Source organism: Kogia breviceps, chromosome 11 (assembly GCF_026419965.1).
Source record: "Kogia breviceps isolate mKogBre1 chromosome 11, mKogBre1 haplotype 1, whole genome shotgun sequence".
Classification (NCBI taxonomy): Eukaryota; Metazoa; Chordata; class Mammalia; order Artiodactyla; family Physeteridae; genus Kogia; species Kogia breviceps.
Window position 1 is genome coordinate 13,365,413 of NC_081320.1, and position 13,544 is coordinate 13,378,956.

Sequence of the window (13,544 nt, forward strand, 5' to 3'; positions counted from 1 at the left end):
CCAAAGCAATCTTGAGAAAGAAAAATGGAGCTGGAGGAATGAGGCTGCTGGGCTTCAGACTATACTACAAAGCTACAGTAATCAAGACAGTATGGTACTGGCACAAAAACAGAAATATAGATCAATGGAAAAGGACAGAAAGCCCAGAGATAAACCCATGCACATATGGTCACCTTATCTTTGATAAAGGAAGCAAGAATATACAATGGAGAAAAGACAGCCTCTTCAATAAGTGGTGCTGGGAAAACTGGACAGCTACATGTAAAAGTATGAAATTAGAACACTCCCTAACACCATACACAAAGAAAAACTCAAAATGGATTAAAGACCTAAATGTAAGGCCACACACTATAAAACTCTTAGAAGAAAACATAGGCAGAACACTCTATGACATAAATCACAGCAAGATCCTTTCTGATCCACCTCCTAGAGAAATGGAAATAAAAACGAAAATAAACAAATGGGACCTAGTGAAATTTAAAAGCTTTTGCACAGCATATGAAACCATAAACAAGACGAAAAGACAACCCTCAGAATGGGAGCAAATATGTGCAAATGAAGCAGCTGGCACAGGATTTTAATCTCCAAAGTATACAAGCAGCTCATGCAGCTCAATATCAAAAAAACAAACAACCCAATCCTAAAATGGGCAGAAGACCTAAATAGACATTTCTCCAAAGATATACAGGTTGCCAACAAACACATGAAAGGATGCTCAACATCAGTAATCATTAGAGAAGTGGAAATCAAAACTACAATGAGGTATCACCTCACACTAGTCAGAATGGCCATTATCAAACACTCTACAAATGATAAATGCTGGAGAGGGTGTGGAGAAAAGGGAACCCTCTTGTACTGTTGGGGGGAATGTAAATTGATACAGCCACTATGGAGAACAGTATGGAGGTTCCTTAAAAAACTAAAAATGGAACTACCATACGACCCAGCAATCCCACTACTGGGCATATACCCTGAGAAAACCATAATTCAAAAAGAGTCATGTACCACAATATTCATTGCAGCACTATTTACAATAGCCAGGACATGGAAGCAACCTAAATGTCCACTGACAGATGAATGGATAAAGAAGATGTGGCACGTTTACACAATGGGCTATTACTCAGCCATAAGAAGAAACGAAATTGAGTTATTTGTAATGAGGTGGATGGACCTACGGTCTGTCATACAGAGTGCAGTAAGTCAGAAAGAGAAAAACAAATACTGTATGCTAACACATATATATATGGAATCTCAAAGAAAAATATGGTTCTGATGAACCTAAGGGCAGGACAGGAATAAAGATACAGATGTAGAGAATAGACTTGAGGACATGGGGAGGGGGTAGGGTATGCTGGGACGAAGTGAGAGAGTGGCATGGACATATATACACTACCACATGTAAAATAGATAGCTATTGGGAAGCAGCTGCATAGCACAGGGAGATCAGCTCGGTACTTTGTGACCACCTAGATGGGTGGGATAAGAAGGCTGGGAGGGACACGCAAGAGGGAGGGGATATGGGGATATATGTATATGTATAGCTGATTCACTTTGTTTTACAGCAGAAACTAACACAACACTGTAAAGCAATTATACTCCAATAAAAATGTTAAAAAAAAATAGAAGTTTATATCTTTAAGCTTCTTTGCTTTAAACAAAAAACCTGAAAGGAGCATGAGAAGGAAAGAATGTGTAATAAGATCTAGATTCCTAAATCCACATATTAAAAAGTATAATCTGTACTCTTTTCCATTTTAGACTTACTGTTGGTAGGAGAAGAGGGAGAAAAGTACATTATCGCGCTCCGGGTACCTCAGTTTTCCCCCATGGCTCACCTCCTGAAGTGAAAGAAGCGGCAAAACACGGGCGAGTCTTTCTGCTGCTCCTTATCCTTTCGGAGGCTGTCCAAGCGACACTCCCGGCACTTGGGCAGCTGCGCAACGATGTTCACGCAAGAGTCGTCCTGCACAAAGGCCTCACCGCTCTGCTGCAGCTTCTTGAGTTTGGCTGGGTCTGTCAAAACCGACTTCCGGGATGGGGCTAGAAAAAAAGAGGAAGGAAAATGGGACCTCAAATTTTTAAAAAATCACATCAATATTTGACTGAATTCTATTCAAAAGGTCAGTTTTCCCAAAGGGAGAACGCCTCTTCTCAATTACTGGTTCAACTGTAGTAATTTCTAAAAATAGCTTAAAAGAAGACAACTATCAGAACAATTGGAAGTTTTGTTCTCTTTATAAAATACATCTCATTTGGTGAATCCATTTGGCAACTTAAAACCCCAGACTCACAATTCCAAGTTAGTGCATACCTCTATTCACAACTCTAGATAAGAAGAACGCTTCAACAGAGGACCGTGCGCAAGTCAACTGTGTCAGTTTTCACACTCAAAAAGACTGGTTTGAGATGTGTTTCCCAAAGCGTTCTGCAAAAGCTAACCATTCCAAATGTGACAGGCCCCCTCGCCTATAAGAGTTATCCTCTAAATGCTTCTAAGAGATGTCACTTGACCCTTGACATATCTTCTATTTCCTTCACACATACGTTCCATTCAAGATTAAGAGCATTGGCTAAAGAGAGGATTTTGATTCTAAGTAAATGCATGTTTTAAGTTATAAAAAATAGACATGTAACATTAAAGATCAACCACTGTGTCAGACCAAATAACACAAAAAGGAATCCATTTCTAAGTCAAGAGCCTTGAGGTATACAGTGGGCCCTCTACATCCATGGGTTCAACCAACCATGGATTGAAAATAAATACTACACGACCTGTGGTCGGTTGAATCTGCAGATGCAGAACCTGCAGATGGGAATGGAAAGGCTAACTGTAGGGGACTGGTGCATTTGTGGATTTGTGGTATCCACAGGGGGTCCTGAAACTGATCCCTCTCAGATACTGAGGGACTGTATTTCATGTAAAACCGACAGAAAAGACCTTTTCTCGGGGTCCAAAGGAGCTGAGAAGAGGAAAGCCGATTCTTAGGCAAACAAGAAACAAAAACACAACTTCTGGGGAACCAGTCTAGCGATGGGTAGGAGACGGTGGTAAGTAGTCTTGAAAGAAACTAGAAGAAAGATCTCAAACCAAAGAAGGCTTTAAATAAAATAAGCATCTTTAATAATTACCTTAGAGGTGTTCCAATCTTACCTCTCTTTCAAAGCATGACTAGAGCACACTGAAAAATGCTGAATGGATGCCATCAGGCCTTGACCGCTTAAACGTTCTTATTCAGTTAGTGAAAGAGAAGGTAAAGCAAGAAAGGAGGGAAAATAAAGAAATCAGTAGTTCATGATGGAATTTTAATTACTCAGATATTGGAAACACATCATCCTTTGAATTGGACCAGGTTTTCCCAGACCAAGTCCAAAGATTATCTTATCTGTTCTGCCTGGGCTAAAGGAGGAAATACCTAGAAATAAGCAAGCTGAACTATTTAAATCTAGCTCTTCAGTGAGGAGAGGAACAGTTGATCCCCAATCAATGACTCAATTCAGAGCAGAGCCAAGGGACAAAAGCAACACCAACTTCTGAGGAGCCACACATCTACTAAACAGAAAAAGGGCAGCTGTTCAACTCCAGCTTGTTTTTGTTTTCTAACCCCCAAGCAAGCAAGGACACACGGCAGAGGAACAGTTTCCAGTCGAGTCTCTCCATACCCACAAGCAATACTGGTGGAAACAGCACAGAGATCCTGGCAGGCTTCTGATCACACTGTCCTACCCCTCAGCCAAAAGTCCCAGGAGACAGCATGCACCAGGATGTGGACTAGGCTTTTCATTTCTCTTAAAATCATTTTAGTTGGAGCACAGCTGCACAACACATTAAGAAAGACAAAGCTGGACTCTGAAACTCACTTCTATACCTATAATGTGCTTACCAGCCCAGAACTTTGTTTCTTCACATATTAAAATAATTTGCCTTAAAAACTAGCTGAATGTGAGGGCTGATGACTCAAAAAGAATAAAGAAATAGAACAGGGACATGGTTATGAATATTCACTTTCTTTGGGGAGTTACATAACTCCTGAGGAACAGTAGAACCTTATGCAATTAATTTTGTGCAAATTACCAGCTATATCAACTTAAATCTCAAGAATGAACAAGCTGGGTTAGAAGTATTACTCAGCAAGGAAAGTTGTTTTCCAATTCCTCCAACTCTACTTCAAAAAGACCCCCAGTCAAATCCACCTCTAGCTTCAGAGGCCTGTAGGAAAAGCTAGAGTGTGGATTATTCATTTGTTACTTACCCAAATGAATAGCGTTTTTATTAAGTTTTTTTTCAAGTTAATTTTCCCACACAGCTGACAATTATCAAATCTATTTTTAAACTGTAACAGGCCTGAACCTTCTGACATACTGAAGCCATTCAGTTCTATTAATTCTAGTAAGAGAGCATCTGATAACTACCATCACTGATATTCATCCGCAAACTTAACATAAGTAGTGTGAAATACATGTGCCATTTTCTCTATAAGAAGAATACTTAGGAGGTAGAGAGAAGATGGCGGAAGAGTAAGACGCAGAGATTACCTTCCTCCCCACAGATACATCAGAAATACATGTACACGTGGAACCGCTCCTATAGAACACCCACCGAACGCTGGCAGAAGACCTCAGAACTCCCAAAAGGCAAGAAACTCCCCACGTACCTGGGTAGGACAAAAGAAAAAAGAATAAACAGAGACAAAAGAACAGGAACGAGACCTGCGAAGGAGGAAAGGTTCCCACACACTAGAAGCCCCTTCACAGGCGGAGACTGCGGGTGGCAGAAGGGGAAGTGCTGGGGCCCCAGAGGACAGTGTAGTAACAGGGTGCGGAGGGCAAAGTGGAGAGATTCCCGCACAGAGGATGGGTGTCGACCAGCACTCACCAGCCCGAGAGGCTTGTCTGCTCACCCGCTGGGGCGGGCGGGGGGGGGGGGGGGGGGGGGGGGGCTGGGAGCTGAGGCTCGGGCTTCGGGCGGAAGCCAGGAGAGAACTGCGGTTGGCTGTGTGAACACAGCCTGAAGGGGTTAGTGCACCACGGCTGGCCGGGAGGGAGTCCAGGAGAAGTCTGGAGCTGCCGAAGAGGCAAGAGACCTTTTCTTCCCTCTTCGCTTCCTGGGGCGCGAGGAGAGGGGATTAAGCGCGCTGCGTAAAGGAGCTCCAGAAAGGGGCGCAAGCGGCGGTTATCAGCGTGGACACCAGAGACGGGCATGAGACGCTAAGGCTGCTGCTGCCGCCACCAAGAAGCCTGTGTTGCGAGCACAGGTCACTCTCCACGCCTCCCCTGCCGGGAGCCTGTGCAGCACGCCACTGCCAGGGTCCCGGGAGCCAGAGACAACTTCCCCGGGAGAACGCACAGCATGCCTCAGGCTGGTGCAACGTCACACCGGCCTCTGTCACCGCAGGCTCGCCCAGCATCCGTACCCTTCCCTCCCTCCGGCCTGAGCCAGAGCCCCCGAATCAGCTGCTGCTTTAACCCCGTCTGAGCGAAGAGCAGACGCCCTCCGGCGACCTACACGCAGAGGCGGGGCCAAGTCCAAAGCTGAACCCCAGGAGCTGTGCGAACAATGAGGAGAGAGGGAGGTCTCTCCCAGTAGCCTCAGGAGCAGCGGATTAAATTTCCACAATCAACTTGAAGTGCCCTGCATCTGTGGAATACCTGAATAGACAGCGAATCATCCCAAGTTGAGAAGGTGGGCTTTGGGAGCAACGATATATATATTTTTTTCTCCTTTTTCTCTTTTTGTGAGTGTGTATGTGTGTGCTGCTGTGTGAGATTTTGTCTGTATAGCTTTGCTTTCACCATTTGTCCTAGGGCTCTGACCGACTCATTTTTTTGTTTATTTTTTGAAATTTTTCTTCTTAATAATTATTTTTTATTTTAATAACTTTATTTTATCCTACTTTATCTTCTCTTCCTTCCTTCCTTTCTTCCTTCCTTCCTTTCTTTCCAATTTTTTTCTCCCTTTTTTTTTTTCTCCCTTTTATTCTGAGCCGTGTGGATTAAAGGCTCTTGGTGCTCCAGCCAGGAATCAGGGCTGTGTCTTTGAGGCGGGAGAACCAACTTCAGGACACTGGTCCACAAGAGACCTCCCAGTTCCACATAATATCAAACGGTGAAAATCTCCCAGAGATCTCCATCTGAACACCAAGACCCAGCTTCACTCAACGACCAGCAAGCTACAGTGCTGGACACCCTATGCCCAACAACTGGCAAGACAGGAACACAGCCCCATGCATTAGCAGAGAGGCTGCCTAAAATCATAATAAGGCTACAGACACCCCAAAACACACCACCAGACATGGACCTGCCCACCAGAAAGACAAGATCTAGCCTCATTCACAAGAACACAGACACTAGTCCCCCCAACCAGGAAACCTACTCAACCCACTGAACCAACCTTAGCCACTGGGGACAGACACCAAAAACAACGGGAACTACGAACCTGCAGCCTGCAAAAAGGAGACCCCAAACACAGTAAGCAAAATGAAAAGACAGAAAAACACACAGCAGATGAAGGAGCAAGGTAAAAACCTACCAGACCTAACAAATGAAGAGGAAATAGGCAGTCTATCTGAAAAAGAATTCAGAATAATGACAGTAAAGATGATCCAAAATCTTGGAAATAGAATAGACAAAATGCAAGAAACATTTAACAAGGACCTAGAAGAAATAAACAGGAAGCAAGCAATGATGAGCAACACAATAAATGAAATTTAAAATACTCTAGATGGGATCAATAGCAGAATAACTGAGGCAGAAGAACGGATAAGTGACCTGGAAGATAAAATAGTGGAACTAACTACTGCAGAGCAGAATAAAGAATGAAAAGAACTGAGGACAGTCTCAGAGACCGCTGGGACAACATTAAACGCACCAACATTCAAATTATAGGGGTCCCAGAAGAAGAAGAGAAAAAGAAAGGGACAGAGAAAACATTTGAGGAGATTATAGTTGAAAACTTCCCTAATATGGGAAAGGAAATAGTTAATCAAGTCCAGGAAGCACAGAGTCCCATACAGGATAAATCCAAGGAGAAACATGCCAAGACACATGTTAATCAAACTACCAAAAATTAAATACAAAGAAAACATATTAAAAGCAGCAAAGGAAAAACAACAAATAACATACAAGGGAATCCCCAAAAGGTTAACAGCTGATCTTTCAGCAGAAACTCTGCAAGCCAGAAGGGAGTGGCAGGACATATTTAAAGTGATGAAGGAGAAAAACCTACAACCAAGATTACTCTACCCAGCAAGGATCTCATTCAGATTTGATGGAGAAATTAAAACCTTTACAGACAAGCAAAACCTGAGTTCAGCACCACCAAACCAGCTTTACAAGAAATGCTAAAGGAACTTCTCTAAGAAAGAAACACAAGAGAAGGAAAAGACCTACAAGAACAAACTCGAAACAATTAAGTAAATGGTAATAGGAACATACATATCAAAAATTACCTTAAATGTAAATGCTCCCAACAAAAGACACAGACTGGCTGAATGGATACAAAAACAAGACCCATATATATGCTGTCTACAAGAGACCCACTTCAGACCTAGGGACACATACAGACTGAAAGTGAGGGGATGGAAAAAGCTATTCCATGCAAATGGAAATCAGAAGAAAGCTGATTTCTCATAGTAGCAATTTCTCATAGTAGCAATTCTCATATCAGACAAAATACACTTTAAAATAAAGACTATTGGGCTTCCCTGGTGGCGCAGTGGTTGAGAGTCCGCCTGCCGATGCGGGGGACACGGGTTCGTGCCCCGGTCCGGGAGGATCCCACATGCGGCGGAGCGACTGGGCCCGTGAGCCATGGCCGCCGGGCCTGCGCGTCCGGAGCCTGTGCTCCGCAGCGGGAGAGGCCACAACAGTGAGAGGCCCGCGTAACGCAAAAAATAAATAAATAAATAAATAAAGACTATTACAAGAGACAAAGAAGGACACTACACAATGATCAAGGGATCGATCCATGAAGAAGATATAACAATTGTAAATATTTATGCACCCAACACAGGAGCACCTCAATACATAAGGCAAATACTAACAGCCATAAAAGGGGAAATCGACAGTAACACAATCACAGTAGGGGACTTTAACACCCCACTTTCACCAATGGACAGATCATCCAAAATGAAAATAAATAAGGAAACACAAGTTTTAAATGATACATTAAACAAGATGGACTTAATTGATACTTATAGGACATTTCATCCAAAAACAACAGAATACACATTTTTCTCAAGGGCTCATGGAACATTCTCCATGATAGATCATATCTTGGGTCACAAATCTAGCCTTGGTAAGTTTAAGAAAAGTGAAATCGTATCAAGTATCTTTTCCTACCACAATGCTATGAGACTAGATATCAATTCCAGGAAAAGATCTGTAAAAAATACAAACACATGGAGACTAAACAATACACTACTTAATAACGAAGTGATCACTGAAGAAATCAAAGAGGAAATCAAAAAATACTTAGAAACAAATGACAATGGAGACACTACAACCCAAAACCTATGGGATGCAGCAAAAGCAGTTCTAAGAAGGAAGTTTATAGCAATACAATCCTACCTTAAAAAACAGGAAACATCTCGAATAAACAACCTAACTTTGCACCTAAAGCAATTAGAGAAAGAAGAACAAAAAAACCCCAAAGTTAGCAGGAGGAGAGAAATCATAAAGATAAGATCAGAAATAAATGAAAAAGAAATGAAGGAAACGATAGCAAAGATCAATAAAACTAAAAGCTGGTTCTTTGAGAAGATAAATAAAATTAATAAACCACTAGCCAGACTCATCAAGAAAAAAAGGGAGAAGACTCAAATCAATAGAATTAGAAATGAAAAAGGAGATGTAACAATGGACACTGCAGAAATACAAAAGATTATTAGAGATTACTACAAGCAACTGTACGCCAATAAAATGGACAACCTGGAAGAAATGGCCAAATTCTTAGAATTGCACAACCTGCCGAGACTGAACCAGGAAGAAACAGAAAATATGAACAGACCAATCACAAGCACTGAAACTGAAACTGTGATTAAAAATCTGCTGGGCCCGTGAGCCATGGCGGCTGAGCCTACGCATCCGGAGCCTGTTCTCTGCAACGGGAGAGGCCCGCGTAACGCAAAAAAAAAAAAAAAATCTTCCAACAAACAAAAGCCCAGGACCAGATGGCTTCACAGGCGAATTCTACCAAACATTTAGAGAAGAGCTAACACCTATCCTTCTCAAACTCTTCCAAAAGATAGCAGAGGGAGAAACACTCCCAAACTCATTCTATGAGGCCACCATCACCCTGATACCAAAACCAGACAAAAACGTCACAAAGAAAGAAAACTACAGGCCAATATCACTAATGAACATAGATGCAAAAATCCTCAACAAAATGCTAGCAAAGAGAATCCAACAGCACATTAAAAGGATCATACACCGTGATCAAGTGGGGTTTATTTCAGGAATGCAAGGATTCTTCAATATACGCAAATCAATCAACGTGATACACCATATCAACAAACGGAAGGAGAAAAACCATATGATCATCTCAATAGATGCAGAGAAAGCTTTTGACAAAATTCAACACCCATCTATGATAAAAACCCTGCAGAAAGTAGGCACAGAGGGAACTTTCCTCAACATTATAAAGGCCATATATAACAAACCCAGAGCCAGCATCGTTCTCAATGGTGAAAAACTGAAACCATTTCCACTAAGATCAGGAACAAGACAAGGTTGCCCACTCTCACCACTCTTATTCAACCTAGTTTTGGAAGTTCTAGCCACAGCAATCAGAGAAGAAAAAGAAATAAAAGGAATCCAAATTGGAAAAGAAGAAGTAAAACTGTCACTGTTTGCAGATAACATGATACTATACACAGAGACTCCTAAGGATGCTACCAGAAAACTACTAGAGCTAATCAATGAATTTGGTAAAGTAGCAGGATACAAAATTAATGCACAGAAATCCCTGGCATTCCTATACACTAATGATGAAAAATCTGAGAGTGAAATTAAGAAAACACTCCCATTTACCATTGCAACAAAAAGAATAAAATATCTAGGAATAAACCTACCTAAGGAGACAAAATACTTGTATGCAGAAAACTATAAGACACTGATGAAAGAAATTAAAGATGATACAAATAGGTGGAGAAATATACCACATTCTTGGATTGGAAGAATCAACATTGTGAAAATTACTCTACTACCCAAAGCAATCTACAGATTCAATGCAATCCCTATCAAACTACCACTGGCATTTTTTACAGAACTAGAACAAAAATTACACAATTTGTATGGAAACACAAAAGACCCTGAATAGCCAAAGCAATCCTGAGAACAAAAAATGGAGCTGGAGGAATCGGGCTCCCTGACTTCAGACTCTACTACAAAGCTACAGTAATCAAGATAGTATGGTACTGGCACAAAAACAGAAATATAGATCAATGCAACAGGATAGAAAGCCCAGAGATAAACCCACACACATATGGTCACCTTATCTTTGATAAAGGAGGCAAAAATATATAGTGGAGAAAAGACAACCTCTTCAATAAGTGGTGCTGGGAAAACTGGACAGGTACATGTAAAAGTATGAAATTAGAACACTCCCTAACACCATAGACAAAAATAAACTCAAAATGGGTTAAAGATCTAAAAGTAAGGGCAGATACTATCAAACTCTTAGAGGAAAACATAGGCAGAATACTCTATGACATAAATCACAGCAAGAACCTTTTTGACCCACCTCCTAGAGAAATGGAAATAAAAACAAAAATAAACAAATGGGACCTAATGAAACTTAAAAGCTTTTGCACAGCAAAAGATACCATAAACAAGACCAAAAACAACCCTCAGAATGGGAGAAAATAGTTGCAAATGAAGCAACTGACAAAGGATTCATCTCCAAAATTTGTAAGCAACTCATGCAGCTCAATAACAAAAAAACAAACAACGCAATCCAAAAATGGGCAGAAGACCTAAATAGACATTTCTCCAAAGAAGATATACAGATTGCCAACAAACACATGAAAGAATGCTCAACATCATTAATCATTAGAGAAATGCAAATCAAAACTACAATGAGATATCATCTCACACCGGTCAGAATGGCCATCATCAAAAAATCTAGAAACAATAAATGCTGGAGAGGGCGTGGAGAAAAGGGAACCCTCTTGAACTGCTGGTGGGAATGTAAATTGATACAGCCACTATGGAGAACAGTATGGAGGTTTCTTAAAAAACTACAAATAGAACTACCATACGACCCAGCAATCCCACTACTGGGCATATACCCTGAGAAAACCATAATTCAAAAAGTCATGTACCACAATGTTCATTGCAGCTCTATTTACAATAGCCAGGACATGGAAGCAACCTAAGTGTCCATCAACAGATGAATGGATAAAGAAGATGTGGCACATATATACAATGGAATATTACTCAGCCATAAAAAGAAATGAAACTGAGTTATTTGTAGTCAGGTAGATGGACCTGGAGTCTGTCATACAGAGTGAATTAAGTCAGAAGGAGAAAAACAAATACCGTACGCTAACACATATATATATGGAATCTAAGGGAAAAAAATGTCATGAAGAGACTAGGGGTAGGACGGGAATAAAACACAGACCGACTAGAGCATGGACTTGAGGATATGGGGAGGGGGAAGGGTAAGCTGTGATGAAGTGAGAGAGTGGCATGGACATATATACGCTACCACACATAGGGTGGATAGCTAGCGGGAAGCAGCCGCATGGCACAGGGAGATCAGCTCAGTGGTTTGTGACCACCTAGAGGGGTGGGATAGGGAGGGTGGGAGGGAGGGAGATGCAAGAGGGAAGAGATATGGGAACATATGTATATGCATAACTGATTCACTTTGTTGTAAAGCAGAAACTAACACACCATTGTAAAGCAATTATACTCCAATAAAGATGTTTAAAAAAAAAAAAAAAAAGAGTACTTAGTTCTAAATTGTGGGTGCAGCTGGACCTCCCCTTAAGCAAAGAGACTCTGCCTGGTGTTTCAGCAATGTCCTAAAATTCTTTAACTAAAAATCCCTTTTCTAGAGGTGGTGATGCAATTCCCTTTTTAAAAAAATTTCAAATCTGGACTACCTGTGTGAGCATAAAATTTCAATCACTTCCTTCACTCCAACCTGGATGTCACAGAAAGATAAGTAATAGGCTGAAGATAAAGCAATCATCAGATCACTTTAGATTTTATTTCAAAATTATTTTCTTAAACCAAAAATTGGGAACCACCTAAGTCATACGGTAAATGCATATAATGGAATCCTTGCAGACTTTAAAATGTTGACAGGCACCTACAGTAATACATTGGGTAAAACTGTTGGTATGAACCCATTTGTAATAGTAATAGTTTATCTGTGTTTCTATATACATGGAGCTAAGTCCACCAAAATGTTAAAAGTAATCATTTCTGAGAAGATTTAGGGATTTTACTTTCTTCTTTGAACTTTTTTGATTGTATGAACTTTTTCTACAGTCATTTTCCTATTATTTTCTCATAAGGTAAGAAAAAGATATGTACGTACTGACAACCATTTCTTACCTTCTACCAATAAAGATATGCAGAAACACTCACCATTCTGGATTTTATTGTTGCTTCTTGTACAACAGCTTTCAGTATCTACTTTTGCTGAAGACTCCTTTAAATTCTGTGACTGGCAACCTAAAGTTGAAGGTTCTACCTTTTTTTCTACACGACAATTAGGACTATTACTATTGACATCTGCTTTCTCTTCTGGCTTATTTGAAAGGACATCAGATGTGGAAGGTCCATGTTCGAGATGCTTCTGCAGTTCAGGAGTACTGGCAATTTCCAATTCTGCCGTAGAAGAAGCCTTTGTAGGTAAGCACTCCTTAGGAAGGTCAGTTGATGGTGGAGGAAAAGATTCCAACCTGCTTTCCTGGTCAGTGTTTGTCTTCAGCTGGGTATAGCTTCCCTGTGGTTCACTCAGGGTTTTCAAGTCTCCAGTTCCAATCTGAGAGGACTTTGAAGACAGCAACCCTACTTTGCAGACAGCATCTGGTGTTCTCAGTATTTCAGGCTTTGTATTTAGACAGGAAGAAAGTTCTGGTAAAATCTGTTTATGACTTCTGAAAAAGAATAATATGAAAACTAGCATCTAGGACTCTTTTATCTCTTCCCTACCTTCCAAAAATAATTGCTTGGTTCCCTAAAGTAATCAGTATGAAAGAGAAAAGAAAACCGCTTATATTAGAGAATTTATGATAGGTTTCTGTGGGCTGGAGTTAAAAGTAATCAGTCAACGGCTCTGCAAAAATATATTAAACACTAAGAAAAAGATAACCCTAAATCCTATTTGCATGTTCTCATAAATCTTTAACTACTTCAAGTTAGTTCTACTTCTCATAGCAAAATGAACCTTAGCTTTCCCTCAAAACAAACTTGAGTGTATCACATGGAACCAAAATCACCAGCAGTGCAAAACCCTATCTGACTGTGAACGTGTTACCAGCCTCAGCACTGGACTATTTCACTCTTGTTTGGTCAGCGATCAAGACCCA

At 40.8% G+C, this 13,544-nt stretch overlaps 1 protein-coding gene across 4 annotated transcripts in view; it reads right to left on the reverse strand.

Moving 5' to 3' along the window:
- Positions 1-13,544, reverse strand: part of KDM3A (lysine demethylase 3A) — a 60,927-nt gene that overhangs the window by 25,740 nt on the left and 21,643 nt on the right. For all 4 annotated transcript variants that reach the window (XM_059079343.2, XM_059079344.2, XM_059079345.2 and 1 more), the window contains 2 exons: positions 12,598-13,112; positions 1,836-2,040 (listed from right to left, as the gene is read on the reverse strand). In XM_059079343.2, the coding sequence (XP_058935326.1) occupies positions 1,836-2,040; positions 12,598-13,112 (720 nt within the window). The remainder of the gene's footprint in view (positions 1-1,835; positions 2,041-12,597; positions 13,113-13,544) is intronic.